Source organism: Rissa tridactyla, chromosome Z (genome assembly GCF_028500815.1).
Source record: "Rissa tridactyla isolate bRisTri1 chromosome Z, bRisTri1.patW.cur.20221130, whole genome shotgun sequence".
Classification (NCBI taxonomy): Eukaryota; Metazoa; Chordata; class Aves; order Charadriiformes; family Laridae; genus Rissa; species Rissa tridactyla.
In genome coordinates this window covers 83,312,404-83,335,010 of record NC_071497.1, presented here as the reverse complement: position 1 = coordinate 83,335,010, position 22,607 = coordinate 83,312,404, and the positions used below count along the sequence as shown (strand labels likewise).

At 43.9% G+C, this 22,607-nt stretch overlaps 1 protein-coding gene across 1 annotated transcript in view; it reads left to right on the top strand.

Moving 5' to 3' along the window:
* Window positions 1–22,607, top strand: part of LOC128902657 (lipoxygenase homology domain-containing protein 1-like) — a 153,655-nt gene that overhangs the window by 92,205 nt on the left and 38,843 nt on the right. Inside the window, exons 29-34 of the mRNA XM_054186019.1 lie at window positions 3,551–3,713; window positions 7,011–7,165; window positions 8,582–8,791; window positions 10,218–10,341; window positions 14,942–15,150; window positions 20,262–20,447. Coding sequence (XP_054041994.1) covers window positions 3,551–3,713; window positions 7,011–7,165; window positions 8,582–8,791; window positions 10,218–10,341; window positions 14,942–15,150; window positions 20,262–20,447 — 1,047 coding nt within the window. The remainder of the gene's footprint in view (window positions 1–3,550; window positions 3,714–7,010; window positions 7,166–8,581; window positions 8,792–10,217; window positions 10,342–14,941; window positions 15,151–20,261; window positions 20,448–22,607) is intronic.

Below are 22,607 nucleotides of genomic sequence, written 5' to 3'. Positions count from 1 at the left end.
GGAATGAGTGTGGCTGCAGGGAAGATCAGAAGAAGATTACCTCTTCAGGATCAGTTCAGAATTGGAGCAGTAGCTCTTGTCCTTTCTCCACTTATTCTGAAGGGATGTCAGCTTTCATCTCCACCTCAATGCTCAGGTCTTCCCCCTCCTGAATTGACTTCTAATATCAAGTGTTGGTGTAAACACAGCTTGCTCAGTCATTGTGAACCTACTTCTCATCTTGCTTCCTCCTTCAAAATTTCCAGGATATGTTTTCGTCTCTTTGCCTCATGATAAATCAAAGGCCTTCCTTGAACCTTCCTCATCATGCTCAAGCCTGTACCCTCCTGTACAAGCCTCTTCACAAGCCTTTTGCTTGTTTCTCGTTATCGTCTTTTTGTCAGTCTCTTATTTTCAGACCCTCTATCTGTGTATTGACCAACCCTTGCCTCATACAGCTTCATTAAGTTAATGAACAAGATGACGTTGTTTTGAGAGATATTGTTATTGGTCATAGACTAGGGAAGATGAAGAGAGGGATGCACAAAGGTATGGAAACCAAGGGAAAAGAGATTCCTGAGCTGCCTCTTTCTACATCTACCCTTAACTTTGGGAGCACTTTGGGGAGCTCCCGAGAGCTCCATGTTGGGTACTCTTCCATTAGCCTAGAAAGGGTCTCGGGGCTGCGCCCCCTGCAGTCATTACAGCAGCTTTGAAGGACAGGCAGCGAGAAACCCAGGAAGGTGGAGGAAGGGAGGAAAACCATGAACAACTTAAAAACGGAGAGATTTACAATTCTGCTGATCTTTTGATTATGGCATGGGAAAAAAGAAGAAAGTAGAGCACTGCATGATGCCGCTGATCAGCCGCAGGATATTATGACCTGCCACAGGATAGCAATATGCTGCCAACGCTTCTAAAAGCTGTGCTACCTGATCAGACTGCTAAGATGTGTCTAGATGTAACTGTAATGCTGCAAAAGAAAAATGAGGTCAGTAACTTTTCAGATTAAATTGAAAGCACTTGGGTAGGCAACTAGGATTGTTGCATGCCAATAAAGCTCTGTCTTGGCACGTCAATTATATCTGATAATTATATTTCATTTGTTACAACTCGGAGAAGGGCAAAGCACTGACTTTTAGCACACTGTCTTCCCCTGCTTCAGCTTAGGGCCAGACTCAGACTCTAATGAAACAAATTCTGTTCGGAGCTGCAAGAGGATTTTGCCATGGGTAACATAAAATAGTGCACTTTACGTCACTTAATGCAATCACTAACAAGGAAACTCCAATAAAAACTGTGGCAATGACATGGTGATTAACAATAATGATACAATTAACTCTTGCGGTAACTGCATATTATGCCCCGCTGTGCAGGCACTCAAGTCCCTAGACATCCTATTACCAAATAAACAGTGTTCATATCAATGACACGTACAGACAACATTATGAATGTTTAGGAGCAGTTAAAAGCTTCAGCGAGAGACATGATTGAAGTGGGATCTCTGCCGGGAGGAGAGAGTTTCAGCACGGAAGCATCGTTCTGGAGAGCCCTCTCTTCCCAGAACGTAGGTGGGGTTGATAAGCACTATTAATCGGCTCAGCTACAGTGAGATTATACAGGTTACGTGGTCAGACAGCCCGGGCAGAAGTGAGGAGGCAGAAATAGGCATGTGGCCAATCATTAGGTGCTGTGTTTTGCTTGTACAGCACAAATAACACTTGAAAGTAAAATACTTGAAATCGTCTGGAGAGGGACTTTTTGCAAGGGCATGTAGTGATAGGATGAAGGGTAATGGCTTCAAACTGGGACAGAGGAGGTTTAGCTTAGATATTAGGAAGAAATTTTTCACTCTGAGGGTGGTGAGCCCCTGGCCCAGGTTGCCCAGAGAAGCTGTGGCTGCCCCATCCCTGGAGGGGTTCAAGGCCAGGTTGGACGGGGCTTGGAGCAACCTGGTGTGGTGGGAGGTGTCCCTGCCCAGGGCAGGGGGGTTGGAACGAGGTGGTCTTTAAGGTCCCTTCCAACCCAAACCATTCTGTGATTCTATGATTCTGTGATCTGAAGTGCTGCAGGTTTTGTTTCACACTGTGTTGTACAAGTCATGCTCCAAACCGCCTTATGGAGTTAAGTGTTGCAAGCCTGGGGTAAAACAGCAGCACCGCAGGGAGCAGCGAAGAGGAGGAGAAATGGTGTTTTATTGACAGCAGAAGGTTTGTGCTATGTGGGTTCGAAGGATGGTTCTGCTGCAGACCGAAGACACTGGATCACACAAGATCCTTGGAGGGGTTTGGCTCCTGCAGATCAGCTTGTCTGTGATCTGTGCACGGTGGGACGATAACCTGTTCATTCCAGGTTAGCCGTGACTGGAGTGCACCTCTGATGGTAGGTGCAGAACCTGTTCCTCCCCGGTGACGGCGTCAGGGAGGGCAGGATCCGGCAGCTTAGGGCAGAACAGTGCTGCAGTACACAGCGATAACTATATTCAATATTGCTACAGTGAGAGCAATTTCCTTCTTTCACTATGTATTAGTATTTTGCCATTTAAGTAGTAAAAATCATGAAGAAAGGACACTGTATTGCTTTGGTAAATAATTACATGAGAGTAATTAAGGTGGACAATATTAATGTCTAAGTTATACATGAAAGTGGTGGCACACAGAGTACTGGAAGCAGCAGAAAGAAAGCCCCTGTGATACTTGGGAGAGAAATGATGAAGCTGACATTAAGGACAGTGCCGTCTTTTTCTTCCTTTATTTAGCTACTGTGAGATTAAAACTAACTTTTTTTTTTTTTTCTTCAGTTCATCTGTGGGCTCTGCAAGTTGCATGATGGCTCATGCCCCTTTCTTTATGGAGACATAGCCTGGGGTGCCCAGGACTCAGAAAGCCGCCTGCCTCTTACCATCTTGGAGGCCTCACAGGAGTCTGTTCTTAATGAGTAGTCTGGGATTGATTTTGTTTACCAAGTGGAAAACACATGTTCTATTGTTTTTGTTTGTTTGATGATAGAAATCATATTTGTTTCCACCAAAGTGAAATAAAAACAAAAGATCAAAAATTAAATCACTGTTTTTCTCCTCTTAATGCACGTATGGGAATTGCCTGGAAACCAGCCTGAGTCACAGAATTATAGGGCAAAATCCTGAGTATTGACTCAGAAAAAAAAACCCTACTGACTTCAAAGGGAATGCTGCCTGGATAAGGATTGAAGAGGGATTGTGGAGTCTCAGTAAAACACGGCTTCGGCGGGAATGGTGCGGTCCTGATTAGGAATTTGCAAGATCGAAAACTGGGAAGGGCAGAGATCTACTGGATCTTGCAGCCAGTCTCACGCAGCCAGTGGGAATACTGTTCTCTTCTACACTTTCAGTGCTTCTTCTCAGAGTCCTCAGATGTCCTCTTTCTGGAGGAAATATATTTCTGTACAGTATTTCAGCTCTGCATCTACATACACATGCATACATACATGAGTTGAAAAATCCTCGCCTGTAAGTCAGAGTATTTTCAAAGGAGAAATGCTGACATGTGTTCACGTTGTCTTGAAGAGATTATCTCTGTCCTGTTTACTTCAGGGCTCAGAAACCATCACATTTCCATGTGAAAGATGGCTTGCAAAGTCTGAAGACGACGGCGAGATTATCAGAGAACTGGTACCATCTGATATTTTTACTGAAAAACTCATGAAGGACAGGACACTCAAGCAGATAGAGGAAGAAGTTGAAGACCCATTAGAAGGTAACATAGTCCTAGGAGTAGGTAGGGACCTATTAATCTGATTTTTTCAAATAAAACATGTGGATGTGTGGTTCAGGCAAATGCAATGCTGATACGACTGTTCACATTTCTTTCCCTTCTTGTTCTCTGGCCTCTTTTATACCTGAAGTACTTCTGTGCAATAATGCCATTATTTTCCCATAGGGCATTTACAAAACTGTCACAGCCACCCTTTCACACAGATATAGTTTGCATGTCTCCGCTGATGCCTAACAAAATTCTTCCATCTTGTCTTCCAGGCTCTGCAAACATCTTTACTTCTTTGCCCAACTTCACCTTCCCTTCCTACCCTACCAGTCTGATTTATGCTCCTCTTTACTGTCAAAGTTTTTTTTCCTGCTGCTCTTCAGGTACATATGGACATCCTCTAAAAATTTGGTTGTAGGCAACCACCGTCACCTCATTAAAGTGTCTCTGGGGAGGAGAATAAATACTTATGCAGCTCTAAGCCCATCTTATAAAGCGTTCACATTCAGTGCTTGGCCCTCCTGGTGACCGAAGCAACTGAACAAGAACCTGGAGAAAGGGAGGCTGAGAGGAGACCTCCTCGCTCTCTACAGCTCCCTGAAAGGAGGATGTAGCCAGGGGGGGTCGGTCTCTGCTCCCAAGGAACAGGAGATAGGACAAGAGGAAAAGGCCTCAAATTGTGCCAGGAGAGGTTTAGGATGGATATTAGGAAAAATTTCTTCAACAAAAGGGTTCTTAAACATTGGAACAGGCTGCCCAGGGCAGTGGTTGAGTCACCATCCCTGGAGGTATTTAAGAGATGTGTGGACTTGGTGCTGAGCGACACGGTTTGGTGGTGGTTTTGTCAGTGTTAGGCTGATGGTTGGACTCGATGATCTGAAAGGTCCTTCCAACCTAAACAATTCTATGATTCTGTGGTTCTAAGAACGGAAGTTTCATCCTAAACTTGTTGATTCTTTGTATGCCCAGCTGTTCCTAACTCTTTTTCCTCTAGGACTCCTTTTCCCACCCAAGCTCCTTCTGCCCTTGAGAGAAGTCGTGAACCTCCCTACCTCCTCAGCAGAGCAAACTGAATTCAGATGCCATTTTCATCCTTGGTTTTTACATCTGGCAACAAGATGATTCAACAGAGAAAATAATTTCTCTCCCTGTTTCTTTTCTCTCAGAGTCTGATTTGCATTTACAGTGCACCATTATCAGGGTGGGATTTATATCTATTGTGTTTTCCATCGCCAAGGGAAGAGGTGCCTTGCTGTAAGGAAGGCTGGAGCCTTTGCACTGTGCCCTTAGAGGAGAGAGTTGTGCTCTTTCCTCCTGTTAGGAACTACATGGTAGCTCATGGGAGATTTTTTTCCCGCAGAGGCAAAGAGAGTTTTAATACCAATTAGTCAGTGGCATGGCTGCTAGATGCCTGCATGACATTTTCTTTAACTTACTAACTTCTGTTGCTTTGCCTTGCATTAGTTACCATGTGTTAACTAACCTGGATGACTCATTTTTTCCTTCTAACGGAAAAGCCTTAAAACAAGTTTTACAATCTATGGAACAGGATTTTTGGATAACTGAAGGTTTCTTTTGGCTGGGAGCTAGGGCCAGAGTTTGGGAACTTCTGCTTTAGATATAAAATATCTGGGATGGGAATTTTATCTTCTGCATCTCCATGAGTCCTCATACATCTTGGGCAGTGACACAGCGTAAGTGACAGCAATGGAAAATCAGGTTGTGGTGTTCTGAGGATCGTCTTTCAAGTAGTAAACTACATTTCAGTCCTGAAGGTCTCTAGAACCGGCAGGCAAAAACCAAAGAGGGATTCATTGACTAATTAGACTATATGCATTTGCCGTGGTTTAGCCTCAGACGGCAACAAAGAACCACGTGTCGCTCGCTCGTGCCTTCCAAACACAGGAAGAATCGTAAGAAAAGGCAAGACTCTTGGGTTGAGACAAAGGCAGTTTAATAGAACAGCAAAGGGAACAGGCAAACAACAACAACACGGATAGGGGAATATACAAACGCGATTACGGAACCGCCGCTCCCCCTGCCGCTCGCCGCTCGGACCCGGGCCGCTCCAGCCCGCTTTTAAGCAGCAACTTCCTGCCCCCTCCCCCGGCAGCTCAGGGTGGGCGTGGCTCACATGGCATGGAATACCAGGAAAAGTTAACCCTATCCCCACCGGAACCAGGACAGCATTGCCTCCTTCATTATTAATGTAGCAGTTTTCTCTCAAATATGAAGCTGTAACACTGCAGGACATAATGTGGAGAGGTAAACCAGAAAACCCGGCATTGCACCTAGACTGGTGAATGGTCTCAGGTGATGATCCTGATCCATTTCTTAGGGAAATCAATGGAAATCTGTCATGGACGATGAAGCGGAATAGGCCCTGTTTTACTGGGAAAGATAGGTACAGAAGAAAAAGACAATATAGACATTTTCTTTGATGCTGTTAACATACAAAGAAGAATCCTAACTAAGACTTTGTGCCTCTTCCTCATTTGCATTGCCCTGGTATTTGCAAGGAGGCATTCTCCAAGGCTCCTATGCCACCAGGGTAATCAGCCCCTAATTGTTTTCCTGGTGAGGATGCTTTCAGTAACTGTTTGTTTTCCTTATGTAATTGGGAAAAGAGCAGCAAAATAGGAGTATTTAACAGGTTTAGTAAAGCACATTACTAAAGATTTGATGAGGTTTTATTGGATCGTCATTGAGCAAGCTAAAGAGAAAGGGTACTTAAACAGTACAGCTCCAAAACTTCCTTAATTAAATATTGTCTCAGCAAAAGGACCCACAAACCTGTTCTCTTTCTGTTTGGGGAATTTATAGAGATACATGCCATTAACTCCGGTAGTAATTGCGTATCTGAATCCCTGGAGTTTGTTTATGGAAAGTGGAGTATTAAGAATTCACAACACTGAATCACTTGTTCTCAGATGTAGGTCCCTTGAGCCTCTGTATGAAAAGGTGCCGAGTTCCCTCACCTCTATCGACTTTGCATCCAGTAATCACCATAATGGTTCCTTGCATTTTTAACTGTGAACTATGTGATCAAAGCAGTACACAGGCATTGATTAGATGGAGAAAAGGATGGTCAGCAAGTTTCAGCCCGGTGATTCTCCAATCTGTGGATCCTTACCAGAAACCTGGGAGTTTAAAGCATATGGGATTTTAGACCTACAAGAACTGAGTGATGAGCAGAAAGTTTGGGGACCATTTTCTTAGGTAAATTCAGTATACAAGATAGACCTTGATAATTCACCTGGTGGGAAATCGCGTCTCCGTTTCTTTCTGCAGTTCACACGTACAAGATCAGCGTGTTCACCGGAGATATCTACGGTGCTGGAACAGATGCTAATGTTTTCCTAAATATCTACGGAGACCTGGGAGACACAGGAGAGAGAAAACTCAGCAAATCTGAAACAAACTTCAACAAGTTTGAAAGAGGAAAGGTACAGATGCAATGGGTTAATAACACTTTCCATTTCGCAGTCTTTAACCTAACAAGTCCATGACTGTCTTTATAGGCTGAGTTTTCCTATGAGGGATGAATTGATTGATTCCATTTACCATGTTCATTACCTCTTAAAGTGCTTTGTATGGATTGTCAACTGGGTATTACAACCGACCGGCACTGCAGCAAATGGGGTAGATGTTTCTGTGAAGTCACTGATAGACAAATTATGAGCTTGCTCCATATAAACTGGCTTGAATTGTTAGCTGCAGATTTGAGAGTGCACAAAACCTGAGGTTTCTCATTCCCATAGCCTCTGTGCAACTGATTTGCACGTACATAGTATATACCACAATTCACTGCAGAGCATGATAAACTGATGTGACCTAAACTATGGCTGTGTTTGGAAAAATAACTCCGAAAGTTGTAATCTGTACTCAGTCCATGAGTCATATTCACAGCCCCATATGGACATGCTCAGATATAATGATGGCAAAAATTGTTTTATCTGCGTTGTCCGTGCAAATCTAACTGGATTAGTGTCATGGTTTAACCCCAGCTAGCAACTAAGCACCACACAGCCACTCACTCACTGCCCCCCAGTGGGATGGGGAGAGAATCAGAAGAGTAAAAGTTATAAAAATTGTGGGATGAGATAAAAACAGTTTAATAAGTAAAGCAAAATCTGTGGGTGCAAGTAAATCAAAGCAAGGAATTCATTCGCTGCTTCCCATGGGCAGGCAGGTGTTCAGCCATCTCCAGGAAAGCAGGGCTCCATCACACGTAATAGTGACTTGGGAAGACAAATGCTGTGTCTCCAAATGTCCCCCCCTTCCTTCTTCTTCCCCACCTTTATATGCTGAGCATGATGCCATATGGTATGCAATATCCCTTTGGTCAGCTGGGGTCAGCTGTCCCAGCTGTGTCCCCTCCCAACTCCTTGTGCACCCCCAGCCTGCTCACTGGTGGGGTGGTGTGAGGAGCAGAAAAGGCCTTGGCTCTGTGTAAGCACCACTCAGCAACAGCTAAACCACCCCTGTGTTATCAACACTATTTCCAGCGCAAATCCAAAACATAGCCCCACACTAGCTACTATGAAGAAAACTAACTCTACCCCAGCCAAAACCAGCACAATTAGAAAGAGAAATCTTACTTAGACTTAAAAAACAGGATGTAAAATTCCGGGCATTCAATATTGTAATCGGTTGTGAAATTGATATTTTGTGCAGCTCCCCTCATAGCAGAATCAGGCTTCAAAACACTTCCCTGCAGAACAGTTTCAGTGTACCAAACACCATCACGTGAGACGGAATTTAAACACATATTGTGCTCTGTAGTCTCCGTTTGCTTTTGTCTGGTAGATGATCTGTTGCGAGCTCGTTAACAGAAGCTACTGCTATTGAACACTCTGCAGGAGGACACATTTACTATACAGGCTGTGGACCTTGGCATTTTGTACAAGATCAAGATTCGTCACGACAATAGCATGTTCAGCCCTGACTGGTTCCTGGAAAAAGTAGAGATCCTGGATGAGACCACGGAGGAGTCGTTTGTTTTCCTGTGTGAGCGCTGGCTCTCTAAAAAGAAAGAGGACAAAAAGATAGAGCGTACACTTTATGAACAGGTACGGTTACGGGTCAAACCCACTGTGATCCCAATCCCCTGCTAGTAATAAACATAAAATGATTGAATATCTGCTTGAAGTCCAAGACACATCATTAGGGACTTAAACTTTTTTGCTTGTCCAAAATGAATTTGTGATTTTCAGACAAGCGCCGAAGGTATGGCCACTCTTAGCCCAGTATCACTAGCTCTCTAATATGCAATTTCAACAGGAAAATCTAGGAGCCTAAGAGAAACTCTTCAGCTGAGAGTCAAATACCTTGCTGATGCACAGTAGAGTCTATTTCCCTGCTGCTGTCCTCGTAGTGCCCACAAAGTAGGTTAGATATGGGTCCCACTATTCAAAGTCCTCAGGTCAAAATATTGGGTCCTTTGACTTCATCCTTGCTGGGCTGGATGGGTTTATCTTTCAGCAACTTCTTCTACCAATGCCAAACATAAAAAGCCTAGTTTCCTTGCTACCACTCGAAGCACCAAATGTTTTTTAGTGAAATGCACTTTCTGCTTGCACATTTGCTGTGGCTTTATCAGGCTAATATAGCTAATTGGAATTCAAGGTACATACACTAATTAAAATTATCAAACAAGATTAATAGACCCCTCTTGCTTCTATACAGTGAGGCATAATAAAGCAGCTGATTATAAGTCCGTTTTATTTAAGGAGTCCACTTTGCAAAATGCAGTGACATTTTAATTGACAGTTACCACTAAAATTATCATCAATGAACTTGGGCCAGACTCATCCTGAATACAACAGAATGGACGTAACAAGAGTTACACCATGGATGAGTATTACCATATGCTCCCTCATAAAATTGCAGCAGACAATGCTAGGAATTCTTGTGGTCACACTTACCCCGTTGCTCGTATTAATTCAAAATGAGGAAAACCTAATCACTTTTCTTCTTTTTTTAATTACGTGGCTGTATGGTAAGAGCCTCACATTTATTGGACAATGACACCGAATGCATCTGCACTAACTCCTCAAATATAATAGATGTTCTGTATCATTCACCTTTGCAGTACTCTCCCTCTTACGCGCTTTGACCTGTAATAGGTTAATTAGTCTGACACCGCAGTCTGTGCCTTGATAAGCAAATCCGGCACTGTCCCACTCATCTGACTTTTCTGTGGCTATTGCTCGCACAGGTAGTAGAGGAAAGTTACAACACACTATTAAAGTCCATTAGGTCCACTATATTTTCTTTTATTATAACACGCATCCAAAATGGCCTGTCAAGGTTACCAATGAAGTAAATGAATGACCTGCAGTAAATCACAAGCCACATTTATTTGAGCTACACTGAACAAAAAGCTACCTGGGGAACTACAGGGATTTCTTCTCATGTTCTTGGAGGCACTTAGGAAGAGCTGACGACACTTGAGCACCCAACCTCATTACCTTCCCATACGTGCCTTCCAACTAGAGCTATGATGGTGAGCGAAACAGCCTGGATGGCTCGTCTCTCAGCCTGTCGAGTCAGGATAGCAATGCAAACCTAAAGGAGAAGAAAAAATCCAGCTTGGTCAAGGCAGCAGAAGAAGGATCACGTGAGCGAGCGCCGTGTTTGGTTGCATGCATGCATGTGCTCTTGGCTTTCAGTGCTTGAGAGGTTGCATTCGTCCTGGTGAAGAGCAAGGAGAGGCAGAACAGCAAATTGCTTCTCTTCGCCTTGTGTTGTGACCGCTTTGGGAAAGGCTGGAACGGTGCTTGTGTTTCTGTGTTTGTTGCTTTTCTTGTACCTCTCCGACCCTAACAGTGAAATAAGCCATGAAGTTCATATCAACTTCAGTGTTTCCAACCCTCTTCTTTCTCTCCTGTGGAAATTGGTGATGCTGTAGCTTGTCAGAATTAACTTCTCCATTGTCAGCAGACGTACGTTCTCCAGGCAGTGTGGTGCTTTGGACAATGTGACAATATCGTTAGGTGGGTGGGTATTCAAGGGGACGCTCTTTTCTATTGTGGTGAGGTGAAAGGCACAGGGGCCTCCCAGCCAGCTGCAATACCCAAATCATGTTGCCTAAAGTCAGATGAGTGTATCCACACCACCCAATGTGAAAAAGGAGCTGGTCAACATCATACATAGGAGTTCCCCAGAAAGAAACCCACGGACCTGAAGAATCATACTCCCTCTTCCTCTTCCTCCACCAGCTTCATTGCAGACAGCACTTCAGAGTGGGGAGAAGTGACAGTACCCTCTGAGCGCTGGGGTATGATAGAGTTAAGGGAAGAATTTATGCAAGTTTTGTATAATTTTGTCTGAAATGTCCTTCAAAGGATCCAAAGCCCTTTGCAGTGAGAAGGACCGTAGTCAGACACGCTATCACCAAAAGAGCCTCCCTTGGATTGTCAGAGGTTCTTTTCCACATGATTCCTTAAAGTAACTTTTGTTGCTGATATCAGTTGTGTTTTTGCTCCTATATCTCTTTGACCTACCCAAGATGATGTTTCATGTAGCGTATTGGATCTGAATTACTAAAGAAAGCTTTGAATTTCCTGAGACTTTATTTGTCATGCTTAAGCCATCTCCCTTTTTCAGGATCAAGCTAGTAGTGCCTCATCACCAAGGATATTTGTTTAATATGAATTTAAATGGTTTATTTTAGAACCCTCCAGGTTTTTTTTCCTTACAACATGTAGCTGCATCACAGCACCTGTTGGGTTGGGAGGAGAGTGGGATACGGGGGGCTGAGCAAGAGCACAGATAGGTCTCTCGGCTCTCAGAAAACAAACTTCGACTGAGAGGGCTCAGGTGAGTTTGTTCTTTTCTAGAAAGTGGTCTGTCTTATAACTGGGCAGGGGAGGAGGGTCTGCGAGCGCTGTTGCTGAAAGATAGGGAGCCCATAAACTCTGGACTGAGTTTTCCGCTCAAATAACAGATGGAAACAGTTGGTGGCTCCAGTGCAGAGCTTCATCTTTAGGCTCTGGTTCCTGAGACAGCTGTTTCTGGATTGCATCTTATAAAAAGTGAAACATGCCGGACTGTGTCTGAAAGGCCAGCTTTCCTGCAGAGAGGCTAGTCATGCTCAGCTGCTGCTGATATGAAGTGGGAACGTTGTGTAGGTTTTATTTCTGTCCTGGATGTGAAGGAAGCCTGGAAGATCAATGTCCATCAGCTGAAGTAACCTTTGTGGAAAACGTTCCCAGTCCGTCGATATTTTCTTATAATTCCATTACCACACAGGCTTTTTTCGCTGTATTTATATGCCTTTTGATTAACCACCCTTGTGTTCTAGGAAAATCTCATCATCTAAATTGCATCTACAGTTTGTTGTCATCCTACATGGGGTCTTTTATCTTTAGATTAAGATTTTGGATGTATGGTTAAGATACTGTGTTGTAACAAGTAACTGGGCAGCAGCTGAGTCACAGTCACTGTCTGTATACGTGCGCTTAGTCCACAGCAAGTGCAAAATAATTACACTTAAACCTCCGTGGTAAGCCAAGTGTAAAATGATGTAATTTGGCTTAGGAGTTTTAGATAGCTTTCACTGACATGGTCCAAGGGAACTCACAAATGATTACTGCAGCTCAGCTGAGGCCCAGTAGCTTGTTGCGATGTGATACCTGGGTTGCGTGTCCCACGCCTTTAAGTTGTGAAGTAGACATTTCTTAACCTGCTCTGCAACCCATGTGTCTTGGGGCAACTCTTCTTTTGTAATCCCATATTGTCCTCAAACGAGAAATAAGTGATTCTCATGTTCCTTCTGATATTACTTCTGTGGTGAGACAATGGATAACATCTGCCACGTTGGCATTCCATGTAGTTTCACAAATAATGGGTAAAACATCAGCATCTCCCATGAGAACCCCTCTCCAGCAGAGCTAGGATAGTTCCCATCATCCCCATTGTGCCAGGGTGGTCTTTCTTCTCTGAGTCCTGGAGCTTGTCATCACCACTATCTCTGTTGCAGTGACATGGCCTCATTAAGGAAACTGCCTCTTGAAGGAATGTCAGATAAGATGGGCTCTGTGAGCCAGACAGCCACCTCCTGAGATGGATAAAAGGCCATCTGTTAATTACTTGATTAAGGGAAGTGGTATTGGGAGGTGCCTGGGAAAGGGAGCGACAGTTCGAGCAGCCCAGTTCTGACTCTGCCATGCTCAGATGGTGAATACCTTTGAGGGACAGGAGGTGGTGTGAGGATGGAGCACAGAGGAAGGTCCTGTTGACTAGGTACCTGCATGGATCTGAACTGGCAACCCTGCTCCATGCTGGAAGGCAGTGCCGGAGATGATGTGGTCTACATCCCAACGAAACCCAACCCCCTGTCAGGGGGACACATGCCCTCAAACAGCCTGAACTCTGAGCAGGGACTCCAGGAAGCAGGGGGCAAAGGGACGTGGCCTGGAGGACCTGTGGTGTCCTGCTGTGGCCACCTACCCCGGGTTTTGTATTCTCCCATGTTTGAAGAAGTAGAACTATGGAGTCCCAGAGAAAGAGGGAGACAATGAAGAGGTGAGATAAACACACTAAAGGATCATTTTTCTAGTTTTTAAAGGAAAGAACAGCAAACAGTGTTTCCTGCCGCCTGGCAGCAAGCTACTCTATGTCTCTGTATCCATTATTTAAAGTGGGAAATGATAACAATTTCTCACAGTTCTCATTTTTCATGTAGGTGTTTCAAGTACTTTGCTTGAGGATGCAACATCGGTTGAAAATGCTGGTACTTCTGTGAACTTAGTCTGTCACAGGAGAACAGGGTAAAAACCGTATGAAAGAAAATTTTGCCCCCATTCAAAATATATTTTATTTAAAAGAGGAGTCTGGAGCTGTTCTAAGCATGACCCCTCAACATATTTTTATAAAATCTGTCTTGCCTACAGCTAAACCCTTTCTCCTGCGAATAGCAGCAGCTCCAATGGTTATTTTGTGAAGAATGCACTGCATATCATTATGCTGATGTGCACACTGAAATGTAAATTATATCAGAAAGGGGAGAAAAAGTCTTGCCTAATCTTCAGTTCGTGTTGTGCTGGTACACAAAATCCTCAGACTGGGGCTCAATGAATCTCTTTGGGTTCTGCTCTGTCTCCAGAGGTAAGAACAGATTTGGTCAGCATGAATTCATGCCTTCCCTGATATTGCACACATATTCTGAGCTTGATGTGAGCTCCTAGTACAACCCCCACCCCAAAAATGTTGTTAGTTATCATAAGGCAAAATTAGATGTCAATTCCGGATGATTTGAAAGCCAACCGTTTTTTGTCAAGGTTTATAAACTTTTTTTTTTTTTTTTTTAAATCAAAAGAGCGATGATGAAGCCACGCTGAGTTTCAGGTCTGTGACGAGGCAAGTTTCAGAGCTCTGAGTCTTGTCAGAACGGTTTGAACAGCTCTGCACAAATGTTCTGAGAAATCAAACGAGTATTCAGCGTCTAATTCTGCACCACCCGCTCGGCTTACCCAAATGAGCTTTTGGAAAGCACTTGAAAAGAAGTCTGGCACTTCCTCCCTTTTAACAGCTGAACTGAAATTTCTGAAAACCACAGAAAAACCTGCTAAGTCCCAAGCCTTGGCCTGAAGGGTTTTCTCTGAATTGCTATTACTATGCAATATATAAAAATATTGTGTGACCTACCTTTATTCCTAGTTTGCCTGGATTTGCAAAGGGATGCTGAAACCCTGAGCAGCCCCATCGATCACAGCAATCCTTTAATGAAGCACAAAGAACATTTGCAGTTGTGCTGGGACATTCAGTCAGCGGTGGTTTACCTTGGAGTCAGCATAGATTTATTTGCCTTTATTGAACAGTGAGCGTAAGATCGCTCTGGTCTTATAGTCTATTTAAGATTTAGGTGCTCGGTCTCATCTTCAGGAAGGTCTCCTGGTGTAAATAAAGATCCAAGCCCTTTGCTGTTCTGTTCTCTATGAGGGAGAAATGTGGACTGGCAGCCAGCAGGGTTGTCCAGGGAAGTTAACCCTTGATGAATTCAGTCCCAAGCGTGCACGGGAAGGTAGTCTCCCATGCACATTTGTGGCCCAATGCAGCATGGTGTTATCCCTTCTCCGAATGAGTCCAATGGGATGTGGACCTATTTAGCATACGCAACTGCTGCCTCTGATGGGATGAGTCCCTGGTTTTCTGAAGTCTCGTGTGAATGCGTGCGTGTGTGGGTTTTCTGATGATTAAACCCCTGTTTGTTGCAGTGATCCCGTACCACATCACCGTCACGACGGGCACGGAGTTTGACTCCAGCACCGACAGCCGAGTGTTCATCATCATCATGGGTCCTCAGAAAGTGCAGACGGAGAGGCTGTGGCTGGATCTCCCAGAAGAAAAAGACGAGTTTGCAGATGGCTCCGTAGAGAAATTCTCTGTTTGGGGCCTAGACGTTGGAGAGATCAAAAAAGTGGAGGTACTTCGTGAATGCAGCGCAAGCACTGTGTTCATAACTATATATGAAATATGTGGACGAAGAAAACACATGTTCCTGTTATTCTTAGCAGTGAAGGAAAGGCACTTGGGTCTAAAAGGAATGTAATGAGGGATGTGCTAATGAGATTTCACATGTGTCTGAACCTGAAAATAAGTACGCTTTACAGCTCACAAAACCCTTAGGAGGCAGAAGATAATTTTTAATTATAAGGAAGTTGTAATATATCCCGGTTTTGTCCCATCTCTGGCACTGGTTTTTCGTAGTCAAGCCCTGTTATTGACAGATGCAGTGAAGCTTCCCAGGACGCAGTCCTCTCTCAGTCTTTTTCCTAGTTGATTTTTACACTGCTTCCAGTTGGCTTTCATAAATTGTGTCTGCAGTGAGAAACACATCTTGTATAATTTTCTAGTTAAACATGAAAATTGTTTTTACAGCTTGGAGGACCCAGGCTTAGAGAAGAAAATTAATCATTGTTCATAAGTAACGTACACAAATAAATTTCAGTACAGGAACCATTTTTCCTGCTATGGCTTGGGGAGACGGAATTTGCATAGACTTTCCATCACTGAGCTTAAACTCCACATGAATCTTCCAGTGAATTTGTGTACATCATTTCATATGGCAGTTTCAACTCCAAAAAGCCTGCTCCAGCCCCCAAGAGCTGAAACCCACAGCATCTAAGGACTTCAAGAGCCTATTTAATTTTATTTTCACCCCATGCCCTGAGTTGCAGTAAACCTACCTGTCGGTGTGCATGCTTGTGTATTCAGAAGGAGATGAGTCAAAGAAATATAAAGAGAGAAATCATAACTAATTAAAAAATCTTTGCAGTTGTATGTCCTGTTGTAGCAGCTGATAGACCGAGGCACTGCCATTAGCTTTTGTTCAAGCAACGGATTCTGGCACCTTGAAAAGTCTCCATACTAGATTTGAGTTTATTATCAAGCCATTTCCTTAATGCACTCCAAGTGCCTGGATATTATGAGTATTAGCGGCATGTTCTATCTAGCCATCTCTAGGTCAAACTTCGAAAGTGAAGCAAGTACATAAATCCTTCTCTTCCAGACGGTGTGCACATGGGAACAGCCATGGGCTGGGATAGAGAGGGAGGAAAAAGTCAGTATGTCCCCTCAGTGTCAGAGAGACAGAAGGGGCTGGATGAAGAAAGAAATAGAGAGGGTCGCTGGAAAAGTGACAGTAGGTAGGGTGAGGGCTGGGCAGAGAATAGCAGAAAATAGAAGAAAATGCTTGGAAATAGACAGCAGCAAGGACAACAAATAATTTGAAAAGTATTGTAAATGGGAAAGAAGAGAAAAGGTTGCAAATGAAATGCAGGGAGTTAGAAAAAGAAATAACATATAGCTTTCAAGCTGGGTGGTGATCTTCAGCCCTCTTTCACCCCTATCCTCAGTGATCTCACCAGTCTGCTGCCTCACCTTGTGCTCATCTTTCCCTTTTAGTTTGTAACCCCCCAGCTCGTGGCTGGAGGAGCCATCTGCTCCTGGCCTTCTGCCTTCCTTCATGCAGTGCCCTCTGCTTGGAAGGTCTCTTCTGGCTGATGCACGTCCCAGCGATGACATCGATGCGCCAGTCTGCTGCAGTTGCCATGGAATCAGTCCATATTTTCCCTGTAGAAAATTGCAGTGTTCAGGGACATTGCTGAAAATTGCTAGTTATCTACTTGGGAGAAGCAAGGAACAGTTCGTGCTCAGATTTGGCATTTGGCTGCTTCTGGAAGAAGGCAAGAAGTTGTGAATATGAGTTACCATGTGAAAACAGCACAGCATGGGGATTAAGTTTCCAGAAGCCCTCTGTATAACCCAGGCAGCAGACTGCAGGATTTATTGGGTTCGTAAGATTTGCAGCGTGATGCCACTTTTAGTTTGGTGTTATTCTCCTGCTGCAAATATGCTATAGTGAAGGCAGAAACAGTGGAACGTGAAGTAAATTGAAAGGGGCCCATTTATACCTGTCTTGTAAGCCCACAGATATAATATTTACTACTGTACTGGTGTACTTTAATAGACACGCTGACATGAAAATAAATAATAAAAGTTGTTGGGTATAGGCACTTTATACTGTGTTCTGAAAGCAAGTTTTAATATTTCTTCTCCTAATTAGTGAGAGCATGTCTGTTCCTAGACTGCTGTTGCTGCAGAGGGACACGGGTATGATCAGAAGAGCCCTGCATTGGTCTGCGTTTCTAAACCACCTCTGGTTCAGAGCATTCCTCCATAGCAAGCACAAAGCGTGATGGATTGCAAAGCGTTGCAAGTCCAGTCCCTCACTGACTAGGGATCTGATCCTGGAAGACCCTTGGGTCTCTCTAATGTTCTCCGCACCTTCCAGAATAAGCAAGAAACCCCATTTTTTGGCATCTTTTCCTTCTGTCTACCACTCAAATTCTCTCCCATTTTCCCCTGTTGTTGTGTTCGGTTTCAACGTGTTTGTGAGTTGCACAGTGCAAATTGTGTTTCTTAGTCTTGGGGATGTGAAGTACTCAACAGTCCCTCAGGGCCATGGGAACGAATTTCAAAGATTTTCAAACAGCTCAAGAATCTAGCTGCCTTGGGAATTTTGTCATTCTAACCCAGTTTGAAAATCTCAGCCCAAACAACTTGTTGTGATAGTGGTATGAACGTCCAGGCTGCACTGCTGGTGTGGCCACGGCTTTGGGTCGTTCACTGTATCGGCATGCTCTATCTAAAGATTTGCTTGGAATTGTAAGACAAATTCCAGTGCTCTGCTCTAAAAGACCAGCCACAAGGAAGACTCAGCACTGGTGAGTTTATCCCAGGCTTTACAACGTTGTTCTTGGAGCCCTTGGAAATCTGCTTGTGTGCAGGTTCCCCAAGGCAACTGCATGTGCAGGATACGTTCTCCCGGCCAGTGACTGATACCAATGGAGTTAAAGGTTGCTGTGAAAATCAGGTACCTAGCAAAGTCTTGGAATGATGCCTTAGGAGGTGGCTGTAACAAACCCAAAAGAGCAGCAGACTTCAATGGGCTCATCAGGATTTCTCCTCCGGCTGCTCTGTCCCTGCTTCGCTGCAGAGCCGTCGCCCTGAACTTTCCCCACCGCCTCGTCTGCACCATCCTGCAACAGGTCTCTGAGGCGCTTTGGGTTGGGAGAAGGGCAGCCAAACTGGCAGAGAGGGAATGGGAAGGCAAGTGTTATATTCCCATTCACCTCACACCCTAGGAATCCGAGAATTAATGCATCCATTGTAGACCTGAATTTCTCCAGCGGTTAACTCTAATTTTCTGCAGCTGCACAGACATTAGTATAGCAATAATACTCCTAATAGCAGTGATGTCTGAGACAGTCAGATGAAAAAGATCACTTGTTTTTGGGGGGAAAAAAAGATACCACAGATATATTGCCCTCAATGAACCTGTTATTAAAAATTATTTTCTGAGCAACGCTAAATATACTGATATTTTAAAAACAAAACCAGTGAGAGCTAAGGACCTCATTTTCCTAGTGATGACACAAACAACACTTGCTCTGAAAGTAATGAACTGTAGGTAGCTCTCTTATTCAACCTTTTATGTACAGATCGCTCATTGGCGTGACTAGCTGACTGAGTTTCGTACAGCAGCTGGGATACATAATTATGCTTATAAGTCTGCCCCAGGATGAATTACCCATGTTCTTTAAGAGGGATGTATGCAGTTTCTTGGAGAAGTTTGCACCATTGGCATCCACTTGCTGCTGATATACCTGTAGGACCATCACTTGTTGCTCTTCATGGCCCTTGCCAGGTTCAGCTCCAGGTGGGCTTTGGCTTTCCTAACCTCATCTCTGCACACTTGGGCAGTGTTTCTCTATTTCTCCAGGTCCCCTCTCCCTACTGCCACGTCTAGTATTCTTCCTTTTTCCATTAAAGTTTTGTCAGGAGGCCCTTGTTCATCCATGCAGGCTTCCTACCACCCTTGTGTGGCTTCCTGCTCTCCAGGATGGACCATTCTTGAGTTTGGAGGACGTTGTTCTTGAAAATCAACCAGCTACAGATGTAAGCTTCACCTGTTGGCTCCTATGCAAACCTGGAGCTTTTGCAGTTTAAGGAGATGGGAAGCAGAGAAACAGCCTGTTACATATAGTTGACTTGGGCGTGGATTTGTGAGGCAAGGAGTACTTGAATAATACATGTGGGTGTTTGTCCAGCTGCATCGTTCATCTTGGCTATGAAGCTTTGGATAGACACTTCTAAGTGTTGCAACAGCAGTGGAAGGGGTTGGAGAGATGTGTCTACAGAGATCAGCAATCTAGAAGATAGAAGTCAATGGAGCAGAAGTAGAGTGGTAAGAGACTGGACTTGTTTTCACGTAGGTCAGTCCAGTCTACCTTGCTTATTTTGGGGACTTCCCTCATGCTCAGCAGCTGATGACCTGAGCTTCCCTGCCCACGTCAGCTGCCACGTACACTGATGTCTTGCCTGTTGGGCAGCAATGGCACAAACTATTTCACAGCTTGCTCCATTCCACCATGCAAGTGTTTTATGTGAGCGCGTGCATAGTCAACACCCTTAGTCACAGAATCACAGAATGGTTTGGGTTGGAAGAGACCCTAAAGATCTTCTAGTTCCAACCCCTGCCATGGGCAGGGACACCTCCCACTAGACCAGGCTGCTGAAAGCCCCATCCAACTTGGCCTTGAACCCCTCCAGGGATGGGGCATTGACAACTTCCCTGGGCAACCTGTTCCAGTGCCTCACTACCCTTACAGTAAAGAATTTTTTCCTGATATCCAATCTAAATCTACCCTCTCTCAACTTGAGGCCGTTACCCTGTGTCCTATCATTACACTCCCTGATAAAGAGTCCCTCCCCATCCTTCCTGTAAGCCCCGTTTAGGTACTGGAAGGCTGCTATAAGGTCTCCACGGAGCCTTCTCTTCTCCACGCTGAACAACCCCAGCTCTATCAGCCTGTCCTCATAGCATAGGTGCTCCAGCCCTCTGATCATCTTCGTGGCCCTGTCATTCATCACTGTCATAGTCATTCATCACTGGTTAAAACCCCCAGCTGGGGTCTCTCCTCCGAAGAAATCCTCTTTCACCAGCAGGCGTTTTCTCGCTGACTTTCACAGGTGGGGCATGATGGCGCTACCCCTGAGAGCTGCTGGCTGCTGGAAGAACTCACCATCGTCGTGCCCACCAAAGGCGTCATGTATAACTTTGTCTGTAAGTGCTGGCTGGCCAGAGACAAAGGTGATGGGCTCACCTCACGAATCCTCAACATCCTGGATGCTGACTGTGTTAACATTGGCCTCAAGGTAGGCTCTGGGCTCATCCTGTATCTTTAGCTGTTGCACGGACCTGTGCTGATATAGGTTGTGTGTCAACAGTTCTCCTACTTTGACTTCTGCGTGTGGTTTAAGCCTTTTACTTGCAGAGGGTTTCTTTGTTATTTCTTTAGCAAAATCTTTAGGACTTGGTTTAGCGTCATTACCACTTAGAGCACTGGCTGGATGCAGCCGTGGCCCAGGCAGAAGGACAGGGTAGGGCAGAGCAGGTGGGACACAGTTCAGCATGTCCTCATTTTGTCACCACACCGGGAGCACCCACTGCGTCACCCCATAGAGTGGGAGCAGCTGCTGGGTGAACACCTTGGTGCGATCTAACTCCGTCATGTTTTGTTTGAGGAGATACTTCTAACTCATTAAATTAGAGTAGTGGAGATATTTTAATCTCGGCATAGAGTAGCTACATATCATCTTCTCTAATGCAGGAGAGGGAAACTGAATTCAGTTAGAAACTAATAATAACTGGAAGTTGTTGAAACATGGAGACATTTGTAAGCTCGATCTTTGAAATTAATAAGTGATTAAAGTTGAATAAGCAATGAAAAAAACTGTATAGTCTATTCATCCTTATATATGAAATTTGAAGTAATGTGTGCTATGCCATATTTCAACCAAGTACAAATTGGAAAGCTGAGCTATGCTGATTTTGGAAGTAAGATTTATAACAGAAATAACAGTCTGGATGAATGGGACAATAATACTGTGTTTAATACCTGTATGGCAATTTAAAATCTCTATAGATGTGTTTCTATTTACAGTGAGTTTACACTTTCGTAGTACATTAATTTTTCTTTATGCCGCTCTTGATTCCCAAGCTAAAGATGTTCTGCTGAAATCTTTCTTGTTTCCCAGACACACAGAAATGTGATAACATCTTTAGCATCTGTGAAGGCTTCAACAACTCAACGCAGGTTTCAGTGGTAGAATTGACCTAAGAGGGGAAAAAAACTCCCTCAGACTGAATACCAAGGTTAAAACCTAATCTCTTAAAAACTTCCCGTCAGTTGTTTAGCCTTCTGGATAAGGCTTCCAAACTCCTATCGGTGAGCTGATGGCTTGCCCATAGATTGAAGTGGATGTTAATGAAGACTTATGTTCAGTCTTCCTTTAAAAGCCCAGTCCTGAATATTTATTCTCATAAGCATGCCAAAAATAGACACATCTAACTAATTGTTTTTCCTATGATGTTGGTCCAGAAACTTGCTGAAAGGTTTGAAGGAAATCAGGGGAGATGCTTGAGACATGAAATCAGAAGTGTGCATTTGACTTTCTGATCAGTCTCCCAGTTGAGGGAATTTGGGACTGTTCCCTCGTAAATAGCTATAGTCAGAAACTGCATTTATTTTTTTTTTTCTTAGAGTTCAAAGAAGACTAACCTGTTTAATGTCTTTGGGAAAGTTAATGCTTTTTTGTTTTGCTTTTGCTTGACTCTTGCACAGCCATACATACCTATTTCAATTTAATTTTCTTCTTGGTTTTATATTCCCTCTTTGTGCTTTAAATTGAGTATTTGCCTCCCCATACATAGAGAAACTAGTTAATGTCCACCACGGTCATTAAAAACATTTAATGCATTGGTAAAAGGGTTTTTCTTCTCCTACCTATAGCAAATATGATGCTTTGCTATGATTTAAAATGTATGTGGATGAATATGTGATGGACAGGTTAGTCAGGATGGAACAAGCTTGGAAAATAATTTTTCTATGACTTTATTCCTTTCCACTCTTTATTTATGTGGCAGTCACAATTCAGGCCAATAAAACTTGCCTAGCAGTGCGCTATCTGAAATATGTTTTGTTGGGGCTGTTTCTTGGTATTCTTCCACCTCTTACATCCAGGGGTCTTGTTACCATAGGTACGATCTTGAAAGCATCTCAGTGGCCTAAAAGTCTTAATGCCGCTGACAGCCGCTGGGACTTGCACGCTTTTGAAATGTTTCATTCTGAATCTTATTATTCACATGTCAGGAGAAAAGAACAAAGTTAGGCTAATAAGGTGAAAATGATGCAAAACATCTTGTCACAAATTGGCATACCTTTAATGTGCGAGATGTGGGAACACTCCGCGTTCGATGCTGCGGGGTGTGTCCCGCTGGGAAATAGGAAAGCTGCATTCTTCTGCTGTAGGGAG